The sequence below is a fragment of the Aedes albopictus genome, chromosome 3, assembly GCF_035046485.1.
Source record: "Aedes albopictus strain Foshan chromosome 3, AalbF5, whole genome shotgun sequence".
NCBI classification, from domain to species: Eukaryota; Metazoa; Arthropoda; class Insecta; order Diptera; family Culicidae; genus Aedes; species Aedes albopictus.
In genome coordinates, this window is record NC_085138.1 from 227,016,554 (window position 1) to 227,038,028 (window position 21,475).

Sequence of the window (21,475 nt, forward strand, 5' to 3'; positions counted from 1 at the left end):
CTGCCTCATTGAGGAGTGGAGCTTTGGCGGAGCCAGTCGCCTGTATTGCGAGGTCCCGTATCATGCCAAGTGATTCTACTGTAGTTTGCTAAGAATGTCGGAAACGGATTGTTATAGGGAGTTGCGTAATATTCACAATAGTTATCATCTATAAAAGAGAATGTCTTTTCTATTTTATTGTGTTTTTATCTTTGTTATAACCGTTAGCAACCCCTTTCTTTAGGTCGATAGAACGATGCCTATGGATTGGGTACTCAGAGAGAACTGTAAATGAAGATGTAAGAGATTGTACATATGTGACCTAATAAAGGAGTACGTTATAGACTATGAACTCGAGCGGTCTTATTATTGCCGTCCCTGAAGAACGTCTTATGTTTAAAGGCCAAAAATCCCGTATATAACAATCTTCAAGTCTTAATTGAGGGGGTAAGAAGCAAAGGGGTGTAAGTGACAAAAACCCACTTTCGAGTAAATGAGGTTTAAAAAATTAAGTCAACTGCACCAGATTTTTCCAATAGATTTAAGGCAAATTTACAGTATTTTTTCAGAATTCCTCTACCTGATACGCTGTGCTGAAAATAACTTTTGACAAGTCCACCAAAAATTCCCAAATTCAGATAAAAGTTCTTGAAGAAGACCAACTAACATTTTTTACATTACAACTAGGATATTCGAAAGACATTACTCCTAGAACATTATTAGGGTGATATCGTTTTATTAGTTAGAACTACTTCAGATGTTCAGTTTTGTGGCTGCAATGTTGTCGCAAATTTCGCATATTCATCATGAAAAAAAAATCTCAAAATAAAATCCGTCGAGCACGCTACAAAAATCCTTCATGAATCGTGTAACTTTCCATGTAAAATTCACCCTCCTAAGAGTCTACGTAGTTTAACGACAAGGCCTAATTCTGTCTTCGTTACATAGTTGTGGGGTGTGAATAATGATTAGTGATATTCCCCTTGCGTGTCCTTCCCCTAGTAAGCATCGGTGACAGCAATCATCATCATGGCGAGACAGTGAGTGTGTTGCTGCCTCATTGAGGAGTGGAGCTTTGGCGGAGCCAGTCGCCTGTATTGCGAGGTCCCGTATCATGCCAAGTGATTCTACTGTAGTTTGCTAAGAATGTCGGAAACGGATTGTTATAGGGAGTTGCGTAATATTCACAATAGTTATCATCTATAAAAGAGAATGTCTTTTCTATTTTATTGTGTTTTTATCTTTGTTATAACCGTTAGCAACCCCTTTCTTTAGGTCGATAGAACGATGCCTATGGATTGGGTACTCAGAGAGAACTGTAAATGAAGATGTAAGAGATTGTACATATGTGACCTAATAAAGGAGTACGTTATAGACTATGAACTCGAGCGGTCTTATTATTGCCGTCCCTGAAGAACGTCTTATGTTTAAAGGCCAAAAATCCCGTATATAACAATCTTCAAGTCTTAATTGAGGGGGTAAGAAGCAAAGGGGTGTAAGTGACAAAAACCCACTTTCGAGTAAATGAGGTTTAAAGTTTTTAACCAACTTTTCATCCCATACAAAATGTATGGAGTATCAAAATCAACGCAATTTTCTCTGATTTATTGTAATTTTCCCAATCATCGTAGAAACAATCTTAAAAAAGTTCCTGAAAGCTTGAAATTTGAAGATTTTATGATATGCTCAGCTCAAAATCGACAAAATGGTCACTTACACCCCTTTGCATCTGGGCCCCTCAATTAACTTGTAATTTTATTGGGAAGTTTGGTAAACTAGTCACGTGATTCTTTCCATATTCTCATCAAAATTCTTGATGGTTTTTTTTACTGTAGATTTAGATCTATGAAGGATTTCTTGCAGAAGGCAAGACTCAGTTTTTTTTTTCAGAATTTAACCCACATAGGTATTTTTATCAAACAATTAAACCTGCATATAATCTGGTACGCATCATTGATAATATCGGATGTATTCATGAGATATTTTGCCGTACCAAGAAACACTTCAAAAGTTCACCCAAATTCAAAATTTACATAAATTTAAATAGTGGTCTGTTCGAGAGCACGGTAGAAAACTATTATGAATCTTGGAAAAAAAAAAACTGTAAAGAATGCTGTTTCACGATGTCACTAAATCATGTCACGAGTAATCTGAAAAAAAAATCATTTTAATTCTGTGAGGACTATGCCAGGAGACTAATAAAGATGGCGTTTGGATACAAAATAAAACTTGTTAAAATTTGTGAAAGGAATGCGAAAAGTCTGGTAAGAATTTGTCAAGGAAAGTTTGCTAAATAGTTTTAGAAAATTCATTGGAAATTGTATTTGTGTTTTGCAAAAGAAGACTACTTCAAAAATCTGGGTAAAATATTTTAGATTTTTTTTTGGGTTAAAATATTACCATGAGTTAAAAATGTATTAAAAAGGTGTGAAGTAACTTGGGTACCGTCGTGCGGGGTTTCTTTATACACTTTTTATTGGTTTTTCAACTTTATGACATTATAACTCCCAGAGTAGTGAATGTATTTCCACAATTTTTACACATAATAATTGTGAGTATGTATGTAGGATGCATGCAAAATTTGAACTAAATCCATCAATAAACAAAAAAGTTGCCCATACACCAATCGGAGACATCTCATATAGAACCAAAGGGGGGCTACTTTGGACATTTATAATTAAAACAAAGCTGCAGTTAAAATTCCGGGTTTATTTAAAATACTACATTGTACCAGTACTGTTGTATACTATATCATACATGATTTCAATAAATATATGCGTTTTTAGGTGGTTCTGTGCTACCTTTGGTATTATGAGCAGCGCGATATTTTAATATAGAATTAAAGGCTGTCTGGGGGCCATCAATCCTTTATTTAGGTTAAACGGTCATTTATAATGTGTATCGATACAAATATTTGATTGTATATGCTACGTCGATACTTTTTGCATGAATTGAGCAACCCTCTGAAATTTATGAACTGTAGAAACAATGCTTACAGAGCAAACGTTCTGATACGTTATGTATATTTTTATGATTCATTCGATGTTTTTTTGCCTCCTGACAAGCAATAAAGGGTTTGTTTGAAAAACAATTTCAACCAAATGAAGGGGAAAATATTGCGTCATAATAGTCCCAAAGACATCAAACAGATTTGAACCATATTTCAAATTCAAAAAATCCATATTCAAAAGTGTCCAAAGTAGCCCCGCACGACGGTATCCAGATCTCTAGTGCGTAAGGTTTGAATTGCCTTTGGGAAATACTTAAAGAACACTAAGTTGAAGAGGCAGACCAAGCTCTACTGAGAGGGTAGATCTAGAATGAATCAGATGAAGTACTACGCAACCATCTCGGGAAAAGTTTCCTGGGATTATTACTCAAGTTTCAACAAAGATATCTCTAGAAAATAATAAAAATCACAGTGGTCTGAACAACAAACTTCTGAGCATCCCAAGACTTTACCCGCCAATAAATTCATTAGAAACCCATCAAGATGCAGGAGTGAGACATCTCAAAACAATACCACCAAAGAAAGGACCAAAAATTCGCCAAACATTAAATTGAGTGTTATGTACTTTTAATTTTTAGCTTATTAACCGGACTTATAATTTTGTTATGAAATAAGGCTTCATGATAAAATTCAGAATAGCATTACTTTAACTGAATGCTACAAAAATCAGGATGAAGTTAATACATTGATTTGATCGTAAATCAGAATCATGGACGTTACAGTTTGAAGAAACAATTTCGCAAGTTTTTCAAATTCTGTAACATGTTGTATAACTCGAACACATCGTTTTATGATTATAGAGAAAAATTTTCCCTGACCATCAACAAAATTCCCTGACTTTCCCTGATTTTCCAGGTCCAAAAATAAATTCCCTGACATTCCCTGACTTTCCAGGTTTTTCCAGGTAGTCGACACCCTGACTGTGTTTGTGCAACAACCCTACACACGGTACGATTGGTTCGTCAAACATTGGCTCCGTCCACCGTTGGTTTGAGTAAAATCAAACTGGTTTGATTTTTGCCGACCAAACCGTCAACCGTCAAATCGGTTTGACGAACTGCCAAATCCGTTCGTCAAGCAGCATCACACACGGTCAAACACAGCACCAACTCAACCACCAACCTGGGGGCGGAGTCAATGTTGGTCAAACCGTTTGAGTAGTGTGTAGGGTGCCTAATAGTTCATGATACACAATAATATTATGTTTTTTTTGTCCGTCAGTGTACGAAACATTTCAAGAGCATTTGTTTCACATTTAGCTTCACACTTATTGGTTGGTGCATGATGCACACATGCACACATGCACAAACTGTAGTGCTGTGGACTGTCAAAATGTTAGTTTTGTAATTGTAATTGTATTTATTGATCGAACGTAAACCAGTTTATAATTATCGGGTCAAGGTTTTGAAAGGTGTAGTAAAAGGTTGTGATTGCAGATTCCTGGCAAATTTATTAAAAAATAGCATCAAAAGTGAAAAACTTTAAATATTACAAAGTGAATCCATAGTGACGCGATGCCCGGCGACGATTTGCACGAGCCGGAGACCCCGGCAACGCAGCGGCTTACGAATGATGACTTCCGAAAGCTGTTGATGACCCCCCGAGGGCCTTCGGGGGGTTCTTCTCATGCTGCCGGATCCGTCCGGGATGCAATGGCCAAGTCGTCTTCCGGTTCGTCTTCGGCGACGTCGGCCATGAAGCCGCCCTCTTCGGAGCGGCACGAAGCTCGTCGTAAGAAGAAAAATTTCTACGCCCAGCTCAAGAAGCAGGAAGACAATAAGCTGGCAGAGTTGGCCGAGAAGTATCGCGATCGAGCCCGGGAGCGCCGTGATGGAGCCAATCCGGATTATCAGAACTTGGATCCGACCAGTTCCACCAGTGGCTACCGAGCGGTGGCCCCGGATATCAAATCTGGTCTGGATGCGGCCGAACGACGCCGGCAGCAGATCCAGGAATCCAAGTTCTTGGGTGGTGACATGGAGCACACTCACTTGGTCAAGGGTCTCGATTATGCCCTGCTGCAGAAGGTCCGGAGTGAGATTGTGGCCAAGGAGCAAGACCAAGAGGAGGAAATGGAAAAACTGGCTGATATTCCGGCTGCCGAGGCGCCTCCTGTGAAGCAACCGGTGGTACCGGAAAAAGAACCTTCCAAGGGAGATGAAATAGAATTCCGAACGGCGATGGGAAAGAACATTTATCGGATTCAGGAAATTCAAAGGTAAGTGCTGTCTGATTTTGAACTCTGTCCTTCCCACAACTTTGAACGGATATTTCTATGCAAGAAAGCGATTCCGAAAAAAACAACAAAAGTTATTGTATTGTCTTATTATTTTTTTTTTATTCAATTAAAAAGTAGTTTTTTATTAAATTGTTATTAGTAGTTAGTATTCGGGTTTACCTTATGAGGTTACAATTACATTGCGTTGCGGCATGTTCATCTAATTGCTCTGGCTATTGATCATGTGAATTGTTGATACTGAAATGAATTTTTACCTACATGTTTACAATGTCAACCATCAGTAAATATTTCACCTTGACAGCGCTAACGATCCAGCATAAATCGGCAGCTATAAGACAAAGTTGCATATGAAATACTTTATGAACACCGCAGACTTTGGCCACTTTATCAAGATATGATAGAAGATCAAAAATTAATAAGTATGTAGCTGGACATTAGTGTGGGTCATCGGAAGCGTTTTCTCAGATCAAAGCTTTTTTGGTTCCGTTTTGGGTCCTGAGTATCTGTGCAAAATTTGAGCACGATCGGTTGCGTCTACACTTTGCGCATTTCAATTGAAATTTGTATGGGATTTTGTATAAGAAAACATACTTTTTTGCATTTTAGCCATAAGTTGAAAAAGTTTGTCTGAAACTTTTTAACCGATACTGTAAAATGATAGCCTAGGATGTTCCGAAAAACTTTGTTGAAGACCGTGAAGCAATCCGACGCTTGTGAAAATAGTTATCACCAACGAACCGCATGCATGTGTTTATGTTTTAACATCTAAAGGAATAACAATAGCAACAAAATCATGCTGTTTCACCAAGCAATGCCAACGCTATAACTTTTTTCATAAGCATCAGATCACTTCGCGGTCTTCGACAAAGTTTTTCAGGACACCCTAGGCTATGTTTTCACTTTAACGGTTACACGGTTTTAGAAAAATTCGAGCTTGTTATGAGAGAAATGCAAAAAAGTATGTTTTCCCATATAAAACCCCATACAAACTTCAATCGCGATGCGCAAAACGTAGACATAACCAATCGTGCCCAAATTTTGCACACTTTTTTGGGTCCTGAAATGGTATCAAAAAAGCTTTGATCTAATGGGATACCATTGAATTTTTCACTTTTCCATATAAACGATTACCCACTCTACTGGACATATAAGGCGCTGTCCATAATCTACGTAGACTCTTTCTTCTTCATCACCGGTTACCCACCTATCTCCTTGTAGTTAACGTACTTTATGGACGGGTTCTATTAGTTGCAGTCTATATGCAATAACAACTAAAACATATCACATACATATTACCAGTAGAGAGTCATTTGAAGTTCCTATGATAAAAATCAAATCAAGAGATGATTCTTACTCTATTTTTTTTTGTTTCACATTTTTATTCATGCAGTGAAATTTTGCGGTTTCCCTGAAATGTGAAGGTTTCATATACAATCACAAGTATAAGGTGTTTAGATAGCAAGGGAGATTAGCTAATATATTTTGGGCACAAAAAAGTCAGTGTTCTTTGGTCGTCCGGATAGTTAAGTAACACTTGACAATTTTAACTTGAAGTCGAGTTTTTTTTTTCATTTGGCAAAGTAACAGTTATATCTTGGGTCTCCAGATAGCCAGTGGTTAAGGCTGTGGATCGCCTATCCAGAGACGGCGGGTTCGTTTCCCGTTTCTCGCCTCTCTGGGCATAGTGTATCATTGTGCTTGCCACACAATGTACAAGCAATTTATGCAATGACAGGCAAAGAAAGACCTTCAAATAATAACTATGGAGATGTTCAAAGAACACTATGAAGAGATGCAGGCCAAGTTCCAGTGGGAACGTAGAGCCATAAAGAAGAAGAAGAACAGTCATATCTTCGGACAACAAACGCAAATGCTGGACCGCTTAACGACCGTGCTAACAGGGCGAAGGCCGGTGGTAATAGCGGGCGACTTTAATGCCTGGGCCGTGGAATGGGGAAGCCGTTTCACGAACCAGCGGGGTCAGATCCTGCTAGAAACACTGGCCATCTTAGATGTCGACTTTGCTAATGTCGGTACCAAGAGTACCTTTAGTCGAAACGGAGCGGAGTCAATTATTGACGTGACCTTTTGTAGTCCTGGCCTAACAAGTAGTTCGAACTGGAGAGTAGATGATGGCTACACTCACAGCGACCACCTGGCGGTTCGCTACAGTATCGACTACAATAACAGCAGACAGCGGATAGAAGAAGAGGCGGCTAGGCCAAGGCCAAGCCCTCGCAGGTGGAAGACATCATACTTCGACGAAGGGGTATTTAGGGAGGCGCTCCGCCGTGAGTGAAACTTAATCGGTTTAGACGGCGGCGAGCTGGTACCGGTGCTCTCACGTGCGTGTGATGCGACCATGCCTAGGCGAGTCCACCCTAGAAATGGGAGGCCACCGGCTTACTGGTGGACCGACGCGATTGCGGACCTGCGCCGCGCCTGCCTACGGGCTAGGCGGCGGATGCAGCGAGCACGATCAGAGGAAGAGCGAAACGAACGGCGGGTGGTGTTCGCCGCTGCAAAAGCCGCGCTTAAGACCAAGATAAGAGCAAGCAAAAAGGCCTGCTTTGAGGGTCTCTGTCAGAGTGCCAATACGAACCCGTGGGGTGACGCCTACAGGATCGTTATGGCCAAGACGAGAGGTGTGATGGCTCCTACAGAGCAATCTCCAGAGATGTTGGAGGGGATCATTGGAGGACTCTTTCCGCGTCATGATCCTAGTCCTTGGCCTCCTTTCGTAGGACAGCCGGGGACTGGGGCTGGCGATGAGGAGAGGGTCACCGATGTGGAACTTGCGGGGATAGCTAAGTCCCTTAGCGTAGGTAAGGCCCCAGGTTCGGACGGAGTTCCGAACCTGGCCTTAAAGGTAGCTATTGCAGAGGCTCCCGAGATGTTCAGGTCTGCTATGCAGAAATGCCTGGACGAGGGAGTTTTCCCAGAAGCTTGGAAGAGGCAGAGCCTGGTACTATTGCCAAAGGCGGGGAAACCACCCGGAGACCCGTCGGCATATAGACCAATATGCTTGATTGACACGGCGAGGAAGGTGCTCGAAAAGATCATCCTCAATAGAATGTTGCGGATCACCGAGGGCGAAAATGGTCTTTCGAGTAACCAGTACGGCTTCCGGAAGGGGAGGTCCACCGTAGACGCTATCTTGTCGGTTACAAAAACCGCCGAGAAAGCACTCGAGCCTAAGAGGAGGGGAATTCGCTTTTGCGCGGTAGTGACTCTGGATGTAAGGAATGCGTTTAATAGCGCCAGCTGATCTGCTATTGCCGATGCGCTCTTGCGTCTGGAGATACCGGAGTACCTGTACAAGATTCTCGGAAGTTACTTTCAGAATCGTGTACTAGTCTACGACACGGAGGAGGTCGGAAGTGCTTTCACATAACCTCAGGAGTCCCGCAAGATTCCATCCTGGGTCCGGTGTTATGGAATGTCATGTACGACGAGGTGTTGAGGTTAGAGTATCCAGTGGGAGTGGTGATTGTCGGATTTGCCGACGACATTACGCTCGAAGTCTACGGTGAAACGATCGAGGAGGTAAAGTTGACTACCAACCACTCGATCAAGGTTGTGGAGGCGTGGATGCGGTCCAGGAAACTGGAGCTGGCTCACCACAAGACAGAGGTGACGGTTGTTAACAACCTGAAGTCGGAGCAGCAGACGGAGATCAGTGTAGGAGAGTGTACTATCCTGTCAAAGCGCTCCGTCAAACACTTGGGCGTGATGATCGACGATAAGCTTACCTTCGGTAGCCACGTCGATTATGCCTGTAAAAGAGCCTCCACAGCTATTGCGGCACTGTCCCGGATGATGTCCAATAGCTCTGCGGTGTACGCCAGTAAGCGCAAGCTTCTGGCTAGTGTTGCTACGTCCATACTTAAGTAAGGCGGCCCGGCGTGGGGCACCGCGCTAAGTACTAAATGCTACCGACGGAAGCTGGAAAGTACTTACAGGCTTATGTGCCTGAGGGTTGCGAGCGCATACCGTACCGTGTCACACGACGCTCTCTGCGTCATTACTGGTATGGTGCCTATCAGCATTCTTATCAGTGAGGACATGAAGTGCTTCCAAATGCGGGGCACAAGAGGCATACGCAGGACTGCCAGGATGGCCTCTATGGTCAAATGGCAGCGCGCGTGGGACAGTTTCACCAAAGGAAGGTGGACCCATAGGTTGATACCGAGGGTAGATAGTTGGATTAACAGGCGCCATGGGGAAGTTACATTCCACCTGACACAGGTCCTTACAGGTCATGGTTGCTTCCGACAGTATCTACACCGTTTCGGGCATGCGGATTCTCCCAAATGCCCAGCGTGCAATGGTTTAGAGGAAACGGCGGAACACGTTTTGTTCGTGTGCCCGCGTTTTCGCACAATGCGTGACCGCATGCTTGCCACATGCGGGGAGGACACAAACCCGGACAACTTGGTCCAGAGGATGTGTAGGCATGAGTTTGGCTGGAACGCCGTTTCAACGGCTATCACCCATATCGTCTGGGAACTACAGAGGAGGTGGCGCGTGGACTCGGAGAGTGGCTAGTCCAGATGCAGTACAAGAGGTGGTCCAGGGGTTCGGAGTCGGCTTCGTAGGTCATACCAGTGCCCTGCGGTCGAGATCGACCCTTACAACGATTAAGTGGCCGCGGAGAGGAAGTCCCGGTAGCGGTGCTGTCGTGGCGTCGGTCTACTGGGTTGGATCCGAGCCCGCGGTTGGAAAGGGGTCCCCGGCAAGGGTCGGGGTAGGTGAGATCCTGCTGTCTGCAACCTACGGGTGCATCCCGTAGGATACCCTTCCTTACGGGCAGGTCAGATCGGGTTGCACGTAGGCATCAGTTCTTGATGTCCGCTCAGCAGTAGGGCGCGGGCGGGGTTGACCCTGCCCGCCTTCCGAGGACAAAGGGAGTGGCGAGGACCACTCGGGAAACTGGCTAAGCGCCAGCATGCTACCGTGATGGACTCTCCAAAGCGAGTCATCGATGTCAGGCTACGCAGCTAACCTTGTGGGTGCGATGTGCACTAGCCCCTCTCTGAAGCAATACCTTCTTGGTGGTTCCGGAGAGACGTAGGGTTTGGCGACCATAGGAATGGTTTAGTGGGTACGAGGAGAGAGTAGTCCTGGATTTTACTTTTGTTGTAGAAGACGGCCTGTCAGACCTACACTACCCTAACCTTCTGTTAGGGTGTCTGTTGAGCAGAAAAAAAAACAACACACTGGTGGTAACTTAAAAATTTTATTCTTATACTAAATCATTAGATTGTACTCAAGAAACCACAAGCATTATATCATTGTACGGATTAGGCTGTATATCAACCTTTGCAATGCTCAATGCAGTAATTCCACAACTGAATAGCAATAATGCTTGAGATTTGCGTTATGAATGTTATGTGGCATTACATCAATTCCACATCGAATGGAGCATTAAATAATGCTATCACAGCAATAACTGAGCTAATGCATTGTAGCAAAAATAAAAGCTAGCAAACGTTGCTCTAACAGTGCAATCATAAATGCTTGACTGAGGTAGTCAAAAAAGTTAATTGTAGTCTAGAAGCGAGAATAGTTCTACATGGATTTATTTTCGTCTTTAAATCCTGCATTTTTTATTTATTTATTGTTGTCAATCAAATATGTAGACCGTGTTGTTACATTTTATCTTAAAAACTAGTTCACTTATCTTCGAATGAGTGTAATCAGTTTCGTACCTTTTAATTCCGCCCTACACAGCTAGTCGCGTTCGGTAATTTTTACCGAAATCTCAACTGCTGAGCGTTCGGTAATGGTTTTTTACCGAAATCCTGTAAAAAAATACCAAACTTCGGTAAAATGTTATCGTTTATCTGTCAAGTTTTAACGAAGTTCGGTAGACGTCACCGATTTTTTTCCGGTAAAAAACTTAACGGTTGAGATTTCGGTAAAAAAATACCGAAGTCGGTGATTTTTTCTAAGTGTGTATGTTGCTTATCCTTTGACAGATACGCGTATTTCGACTACCACTTGTAATCTTCCTCAGTGTCAGTTATCCACACTGAGGAAGATTACAAGTGGTAGCCGAAATACGCGTATCAAAGGATAAGCAACATAGGGCGGTATTAAAAGGTACGAAACAGATTACACTCATTCGAAGAGGGTATTCTGCTTAGAGGGTTCGAAAAGTCGGTACAAGATAGTTCACTTATATTTATATTACATTGGAATTATGCATCCTTCAATACGCAACTGTTCGTTAACGTAGTGATCTAAAGTATTCATTAATTCTTGTCTTGGAAAATGTGAAATCAATGTGTTTACTGTGTTTATTATAAACAAGCATCATTTGATTAGAGGGCTTAAATTTGGCATAGTCAGTACAGTGAAAGTTAATAGAAAATATCTCTCGATGACGCAAATTTCGTGAGGGCAAGTAAAAGTTTAGTTCTGATAGGAGCTCAATAGCATCAATCAATTCTGTACGAAATAATATTATTTACGAACGAAACCATCGCGAACTCTCTACGCTCTTTTAATGTTTTAATATTTATTAGCATACACCCAAACCTTATTTTACGTCCACTATTGGCTTAGCGAAAAAAAATTCTACCGACAAAATAATGATCAAAATGCACATTTTTATATTTTTGTATACTTCTCCTAATCACCAAGATGTTTTAAAAAATATAAAACTGTTGAGTTTGCTTATTGTCTTAGCGGTAGAATTTTTTGTCGATCAGCCAAGCATGGACGTAAAAAAAGGACGAGGTGTACATCGAGATTTATAAGACGGCAAAGCAAATGATGACCAACCTAATCTGCGGAGTGCATATAACAAAAACTGCTTCTGTATTGCGGAGATTCCACCTGTTTAGACTCCTGCGCTAAAATTAGTTGCGTGGATTTTTCTTGCGTGGGCCCACAGATATAAAACCAGACCGCGTCCTGGTGATTATTTTACGTTGTGTTGTTAGGTACACATTTGGTGATTGTTTTGCATTGTAAACAAACATTTATAACGCACCTACGCTGAAAATGAGCCTAATCATTTATTTGCGTCGGAATCTATAAATCTTCACAACGGGCAATACAGACTCAATTCTATCTTCGTGGGAAGTAGTATGAGGCGACAAAACTATGCTGCTATATTCTAATATTGATCTGACATAGGCTATAAACAAAGTTTTAATAGTGTAAGGATCATTGAAGTTATGACAAAATCGTTTTATGAAGCTCAGGATGCTATTTGCTCTATTTATAATTTTGTTGTAGTGATCAATAAAAGTAAGTTTTGAAACCAAAAGAACACCTAAATCTCTGATCTGATCTGCAACTTTCAACATTTTGATTTCCAAGAGTTATTGTTATATTAGTGGAATTTCGTTTTCTACTAAAAGAAATTAGGTTGCATTTCTTCACATTTAACTGTAGCAGACTTTTTCGGCACCATGTATGGAAAATTTTTATGTCGTTTTGAAATGATTCGATGTCTTCAGTATTTTTTATCCTAAGATATAGCTTCATATCATCAGCATAAATTAATAATCTTATTTTCTTGAGAATGTTTGCCAAATCGTTTACAAACAAGATAAAGAAAAGCGGACCTAAATGAGAGCCTTGTGGCACCCCTGAAGTGGCGCGTACGGCGATTGACTTCTGTCCATTAAATCTGACTATAAGATCACGGTTGACCAGATATGATTCAATCCAATTTAGAAATTGAGGTTGGATCCCAACTTTTTGTAATTTAAACAGCAGAATGGGTACCTATATCAACTCTGTCAAATGCCTTACTAAAGTCGGTGTACAAAGCTTCTACATGGTTTTCATTATCCATTGCTTCCAAACAGTAATCAACCAACTCTATCAAATTTGTAGCTGTTGAGCGATCTTTAAAAATCCATGTTGTTTTGTAGTTATTCTATTTTTAACTTGAGCAAACATTTTTTCGTTAATGATTGCTTCAAAGAGGTTTGGAATGCAAGAAATAAGAGCAATACCGCGATAATTAGCAACATCAGATTTCTTACCAGACTTTAACATAGGCACGAGAAATGAACGTTTCCAAATTTCAGGGAAAAGTCCGGATTTCAGTGATATACTGAGCAACCAAAACAGAGGCACAGTTAATTCAGTTGCGAGATTCTTTATGAATACAGGAGGAACTTCATCAGGCCCGGAACCTTTTGATGCATCCAGGTTCTTAAGAGTAGCTATAATATCGTGCACATCGATATGACTGGCTTTAAAAAATCGTAATCACGATCAGAATTTAGTATGTAATGTAAGTTTCTTGAAAAAAAAAAAAATTAGCCAACAGATCGCATATTTTTGTGAATTTTTGTCAACCTTTTCATTGTAATGCATTGTAGGTGAAAAGTTATTAGATTTTAACTTGGAGTTTACATAATTGAAGAGATTTTTTGGGCAAGCTTTTATTTCACGCTCTGTTTTTAAGTTATATTCCTCGAAAGTCTTGCACATTACTGAGTTAAGTTCATCGCAAATGTTTAGATAGTTTTCCAGATTAGGGTAAGGGAGGTATTTTGGACCCCTTTAGGAAGTGGATGGGGGGATTATATCTGGCTTGGATTATATCTTCCAGGAAGCTTTGATTTCAGGCATGTGGTCAATGGCCTTTGCAGTAATGATTGGAATAGCTGAATGTTTAATCAATGGCAAACAATTCTGTAAGAATCAGATCTTCAAGTCATCTGATATAGTTATACTGATCATGACGCTGCATAGTATATCGAACATTTGTCGAAGTCATTTATGTGCCGGGAAAATATAATTCCAAGTTGGAGAGAATATTACAAACTGAGGGAGGGTAATAGGCCCAGTCAGACCCCTGAATGGGCAATGTGGGTTAGTTTATGGGAATGCCATTGAAAGTTTGTAATATTCTCCGAGGCTTTCGAAATCCAACAGGGCGCGTCCCCGGGTTGCGGATAGGGGGAAAAGGGAGATTTTTCACATTTGTACTGTAATCAGCCAATGTGGTATTATCTCCTATGGTGTTGTAGTGCGAATGAATGATCTCATTCTATGGGAATTCGAACCTTGTAATGTATTGTTTATCAACTTCAATTTTCTAAGCTTGATAAGGTTTTGAAGACAAACATGAGATGAGAGAATTGCCTAATAGGAAAGTCACATCAGCAAAGCTTTTACATATGCAAATGCTATCCGTGGGGTCATGTCTAGCATTTAATATGTATGGCAATGACTGATTCTTACCTAGCAGGGGTACTACAAGACCACGCGGACAATTCGATTAATGGCTTAATTGGGGATAATATATTTTCCAGAACTGAAGGGACATTTTTTCCGGGGTGACTGGCGAGTCGGAGAGGGTAGAAGTTTCCGTTTGTTATAATTCAATTGACAAAATCGGGCACTTTTTTTTCTATGACTTGCTTGGTATTTTGTGAATTATTGTTTTTTGGTTTTGGAAGGTATGCGATTCACTATTGAGCCTTAAAATTATTTTGCATCTGAATAGCATTGATATCGTCAAGTCTACACCAACACCCTAATCCCACACCAAAATATCCTTTTCCTATCCCATGACGTTTATGTGGTCAGCAAAGACTATTCAGCCATTACCCCTCCTTATCATCGGCTTTGGACTGACTTGCGCTCTCATTGCCCCACCCAATGATGCAAAATGAAAATGAAATTTAGGAAGTGGATGAACAGATAAGCAAAAAAAGAAAGTTCCCACTTCAAAATATGGATAATTTAAGTGGGCATTACGTAGAGCAACATGTTTTCTGTCGGAAAAGGCCAAACAGAACTCAAAATTGTTGTAGTAAATACAAGAAATATCAAAACTCCTGAAGGATCTCGGGCTTCTATTTTGGACCACCTGATTTTATTTTGGACCACCAAGTGCACATATTTTGGCCCACCAAATTAAACTTCAATTGATTGATGAAATGAAAGCCACCTCAGCAAAAAATTAAACATAGTTAAAAGTACGTGAAGTTTACATCTTTTCTATTCATTTTTTTAGGCAGGGAACGTTGAAAAATTACGTAACGGTAAAAAAGATGAGATTTTGTTGCAATTGCCCGTTTTTACGCATTGTAGTATGATGTTTCATAAAAAAATGTTACGCAATACGTGTATTTATTAACTATTGCATGACGTCAGTCACCATGCATAAATTACGTAACACTTCATAGAAGAAGTGTGAAAGTCTAATGATTTTTCTAAATATAAAGGCGTTCCACACATATTGTAATGCGTGGAAAGGCCATCAACAATAAAGTAATTTGAATGATACGTAAATTGTCAAACATACATTAGATAACACATTGTCTCAGTCATAAACTGATTGCCGAGAAGGACAACTTTTCTAAACTGGATGACTGAACACCTGAAAATTTCAACTTGTCGAAAAGTTGTTATGACACAAATCTAATCGAAATTTTTAACTTGGCGAAAAGTTGTTAGAACAAATCGAACCCACAACAATCTCATTGTGAAATAAACGTATAACAACCCAGATCACGGGAGATCCCAACTTATTCTTTTTATCTGCTTTTAGAGTACATTACATTGGCATGAATATTTTCCCCCTTTAGAAGAACCTGGAGAGATGGATCTGACAGGTGGTCCAAAATATGTTCACATCTGATTATGTTGAACATATTTTGGCCATACCTCAAACCACCATTTTAGTAAATATTATCGCTCCACCGAGGTTAAGAACAGTTTATTTTGAGTTCTTACAAGGCCATAACTACATTCACATGAAATGAATATTTATTTGTAAAATTTAATACCTCTTCGAAGCCGACTACAAATTTGTCACCTTCTTTGTTTTTGGTGCTTTTCCGTGCGTTTCATTGGAAGTGAAAACATTTTCTCTATTTTTGATACTGAACAGCATATTTAACTGACATTCAAAATAAAGGTCATCACATAGTTGAATACTTTTCGTGTTCCAATAAAAAATTTACCAAGATTTAGTAGAGATTATGTGATAAATATGATAAAACTCCCTACACACTTAGAAAAAATCACCGACTTCGGTATTTTTTTACCGAAATCTCAACCGTTAAGTTTTTTACCGGAAAAAAATCGGTGACGTCTACCGAACTTCGTTAAAACTTGACAGATAAACGATAACATTTTACCGAAGTTTGGTATTTTTTACAGGATTTCGGTAAAAAACCATTACCGAACGCTCAGCAGTTGAGATTTCGGTAAAAATTACCGAACGCGACTAGCTGTGTAGGTGGGCCAAAATACCTGCCCGGTCCAAAATACCTCCACTACCCTATCTGAGCTTTTATGTTTCTTGTATATTGTATGTGTCTTTTGTTTACGATTTTTATCTCCTCTTTGTTTAAGTTTTTTATCTCCCTTGTAAACCAGACCGTTGGAAAAATGCTTACGTTGTCGTCTAGTTACTGGAACTTCTTCTTTAATTATTTCAAGCAGTATTGTATAAACAAAAAGTCAAAATACAATTTGTATCCGCCTAATGCAAAATATATCACTAATAGGGTAAAACTGCCAATGTTCCACATAAGTGACAAATACCGTCAAGGCACCATTCACCGTGGATCTAAGAAGATTCGGGGCAAATAAGGGCTGTCATTTGACACCAGTCTTATAAACATTGTTGGTACCGCTTTTAATTGCCTTCATTATAGGTTAAAATTAAAGCAATATCCACAGAAGTAGAAAATTTTTCACAAAATTTGGTGATATAGTACAATTAGTAAAGGGTAGTAGGGTCGCCTAATTCCGTGGTAGGTCACCATTCACCGTGGTAGTAGGGACCCATTCACCGTGTATGAGAAATTTTATTCTTCTTTGTTTAAAAATGATCAAAACAACCCAGCCAAGGGAATTTTCTTCGTTTAAATTCATTTCAAGTAATCAGGGATGTTTTCGATCACCTGGCAATCGTTTGATTCATTTGTCCATAACTCAGTTCAGAAACCGAATATTGAATTGTGATGTTCGGCAAAGTTGTAAATTAGTGTTTTTCCTACAATTATCACCAAGGACGCCATATTCTAACTTTTATATATTTATACGGTGCTAGAGCGCTAGTACCACCTACTCATACTAAACGATTGAAAAATCTGATCGTTTAGTATGAGTAGCTGGTACTAGCACTTTTACGACGTAAACATTAGAGTTAGAATATGGCGTCCTTGGTGATAATTGTAGGAAAAACGCTGATCTACGACTTTGCCGAACACAACATTCCAATATAGGGCTTCTGAACTGAGTTGTGAATAAATGAGTCAAACGATTGCCAAGTGATCGAAAACATCCTTGCAAGTAATAACTTGCAAGATTTTGTTAGAAAAACGAATGTTCAAATTTTAGATTTTTTCTAGATACATGGGACAATATGGGGCACGGTGAATGGAGACCATTGATTTTCAGGGTACCCATTTATCAAATATATTATATTAACAATATGGGTTACTCTTGGGGATTTTCGGCGACACCTTCTTAGTGCATGTGTCGCCACCCCGCGGCAGAAGAGGTACTATTAGACTCTCATTTCACGCGCTTTCCTAATGACGTTTCTGCAGTCAGCTGTCATCGCTGTAAAAAGTAGGGATGTCCAATGTTTTTGAGCAATCGAATAAATACATTGAAAAACAAATAATTCAAAAAATGATTTCACAATTATTGCGATTTTTTTTCGACTTAGACTTTGATGCAATAAATTTCGTCGTACTCATATTTCGCTTTCGATTTCGCTGTCACTCTCAGTCGCAGGGGTTTTGCAACTCACCCGATAAAGTGACAGTTTTCGCCGACCGTCTCAATGTTTACCATTAAGGGCTTTTGTTCTCGGTCCACCAGCTGGTCATGTTTGCACAACAAAATCAGCTGGTTCACCGATGTTTACGTTCATCCTTATTGTTCTCATCTACCAGCTGTTTATTTTCATAACAAAATCAGCTGGTTTCGCCTGAATAGTGGAAAGAAGGCGAAAATGCGTCATAAATGTTAGGTTATAACCATACTAGGACGAGTTCAATTTCGTCGCTTAAGTCTGATTATTCGTAAAAAAATACAATAGCACACGAAAATTGATATTATTAAACAAAAAAGTTTGCATCCGGGATCGAATAATGGACGTATGCATTGTCAATCAATTAACTTTACCTGCAGAGCTATCACGACACCGCAGTCTCATGCGAGCTCTAGATGCGAGCTGAAAAACCAAAAAAAAACTATTCACTGGTGACGTTTGCTTGGACCGCCGTTGCACGTTTCCGAAAAGGCAACGATCAAAAAGGACGAGGGAAAACTTTGCGGTCGACTATTTATGATTGGGTTTCGTCGTGGAACCCTTTGTCGGCGATGAGAACGCTAGTAGTCAATGCTGTTGTGTCAGACAAAAATAATTTTATTTTATTTTTCCTCGAACAGCGATGATGAGTTCGACGATTTGTCAGCCCTGCTTGATTTTTTCACCGATTATTAAATTGCGCTTTGACACCCCTATCGTTTCTTCCGAGAAACGTCATGTTCTACGCTAAATTGAAGATGATCAAAACACAATTACAGTAATGTTCCAATTTTATCACGCCCTCCGCGTGTCAGTTCATAATTTTTCATATATTTGCTGTTACATTTGAGAGCAAGTGTTTCCCCTTTTCTTCAAGATGAATGTTGAAGGCGTGTTCTGCAACGTTAAAAATATCAAAAATGCGTATAGGTTTTGTAAAATATTTAAAAGCATTTTTGAAAAGGGGTGTGATAAAATCGGAACAATACTGTATTGCCCTTTTCCGATAACAGATGGTACTGTTGTCATATCATACGATGTCGCCGTTCCGATATATGGAAAAACGCGAAGTGACCCATATTGTTAATATAATATATTTGCATTTACCGTGCCTTTTTGTTTCAATTAAAAAGTACGAGTAATCGTACTTTCTTGTTAAACTTACATCGGTAATGCAAAATACATACCTCATATGTGAATTTAATTGCTTCTTGGTGGAATAAAAACGTTACTACATTTATTTTATCGCTTAAATCACCTTAGCGCAGTTTTCGTTTTTTCACTATGAATGCAGTGAACGAGCAGAAACCCGCTTCATGTAAACACACTTTAGTGTCAAAATGATACTTTTAAATGTTTCTAATGAGCGTTTTGACATGGTAACAATACATTAGTGTTGTATTGGTGAAATTTGAGGGAAATTGTCATATCATTCAATCATAATATGGAAATAATGAAAAAAATATTCGAAGGCACACGGTGAATGGCGCCTTGACGGTACATTATATTTACTAAGAAAGTGATCCAAAGTAATATGGAATAATGAGGGTGATAACGACTTAGGGTCGTTACAGTTGAGACGTGGTATTCACGGCATTTCTGGAGGATTTGCCGTACGGTGAAGATCTGGTCCGTTGTCGACCGGCCGTCGATGAAGCCGGCTTGATAACTTCCCACGAGCTCATTCGTTTTAGCTGACAGACGACGGAAGATCTCTAGTTAGCCTAGTGGTCATTAGCGGAGCCAGCTTTTTCTTTTTTCTTGCTCACTCTCCCAAACATGCAAGCTCTAGATGAAAGAGAGAGCAAGCTGCCTCCTCTTCCATCTTTCTCTTTCTCGTGTACGTTTAGGAGAGTGAGTAAGAAGAAAGAAAATTCTGGCTCCGCTAATGCTAGCGGTTAAGGATAAGGATCGCCAATCCGGAGATGGCGGGTTCGGTTTCCGTTCCGGTCGAGAAAAATTTCTCGACTCTGGGCATAGTGTATCATTGTCCTTGCCTCACAATATACAAATTCATGCACTGGCAGGCAAAGAAAGACCTTCAATTAATAACTGTGGAAGGGCTCAACGAACACTAAGTTGAAGCGAGGCAGGCCTAGTCCCAGTGGGGACGTAGAGCCATAAAGAAGAAGAAGAAGAAGAGAAGAATAAGAAAAAGAAGAGAAGAAGAAGAACGACGAAAGATGATCTGGGATAGCCCTTTGTAGGCAGCATTCAAACTGGTGATCGCTCTGAAGTTCTCACATTTCAAATGGTTGCAGATTACATCTTCCTTCCACACCTCCGGTAGCTATTCGGTTGCCCAGATCCTGACTATCAACCGGTGCAGATAGGTGGCCAACTTTTCTGGGCCCATCTTGATGAGTTCAGGTACGATACCATCCTTACCAGCTGCTTTGTTGGTTTGTGCTGGTGAATGTCATCCTTAACTTGCCTCAGTTCCCTTCGTTGTCGTGGCCTCCCGTGCCTACGTCATCCACGTCATTAAAGGGCTCGTCAAAGTGCTGCTTCCATCTTTCGATCATCTTACGTCTGTCCGTCAAGAGGCCTCCGTCCTTATCCCTGCATATTTCGGCTCGGCGCACGAAGCCGTTGCGGGATGCGTTGAGCTTCTGGTAGAACTTCTGTGTTTTATGGGAACGGCACAGCAGTTCCATTTCCTCGCATTCCGTTTCTTCCAGGCGGCGTTTTTCCCCACTGCAGCATTACCGCCCGTGCTGCGTTCTTCTCCTCCAAAATCGCTCTACACTCCTCGTCGAAGCATTCGTTTTGTCGACTCCTTTCCACGTACTCGATGGTGCACTCGGCTGTGCCGTTGATGGCTTCTATTACTGTTTTCCAGCAGTCCTCTAGAGGGGCCACATCGAGCTTGCCCTCGTCTGGCAAAGCTGCCTCGAGATATTGCGCGTATGCTGAGGCGACATCCGGTTGCTTCAGTCGCTCAAGGTTGTACCCTAGCGATCGCCGGTACCGTATATTATTGATGACGGATAGTTTCGGGCGCAGTTTGATAGTGGTCGGAGTCGACGTTAGCGCCCGTCAATCAGACCGTTGCAATTCCGTCTGCTGTGGTGATTTCCAGGTGTAACGATAAGGGAGGCTGTGTTGGAAAAATGTGCTACGTATGGCCATGTTTTTGGAGGTGGCAAAATAATTGAGTCGAAGAGCGTTTCCGTTCGTCAGCTAGTGGTTGCTGAACTTTCCAATCGTCTGTCTAAATTTCTTCTCCTGGCCTAAGCGTTCAGATCTCCTATGATGATCTTGACGTCGTGGTTTGGGTAGCGATGGAACTCATGCTTTAGCTGCACGTAGAATGCGTCCATGTCATAATCAGTACTTCCTGATTGTGGACTGTGTGTGCGCTTTGATTATGCTGAAGTAAAAGAAATGAACCGTGATCCTCAACCTGTACATTCTTTCGGCGATCAGCCACCAACCGATCACGCGCCAAAGCTTGTCGCCCACTATGATGAAAACTATTTTCCGCACGTGT

General features: G+C 40.7%; 1 protein-coding gene across 1 annotated transcript in view; it reads left to right on the forward strand.

The window, feature by feature from the left end:
• The first annotated feature begins 4,377 nt into the window (after positions 1-4,377).
• The window catches only part of LOC115269408 (protein Red), a 33,771-nt gene continuing 16,673 nt past the window's right edge, over positions 4,378-21,475 (forward strand). The window contains exon 1 of the mRNA XM_029878092.2: positions 4,378-5,207. Within this exon, the coding sequence (XP_029733952.2) occupies positions 4,504-5,207 (704 nt within the window). The 5' untranslated portion in view covers positions 4,378-4,503. The remainder of the gene's footprint in view (positions 5,208-21,475) is intronic.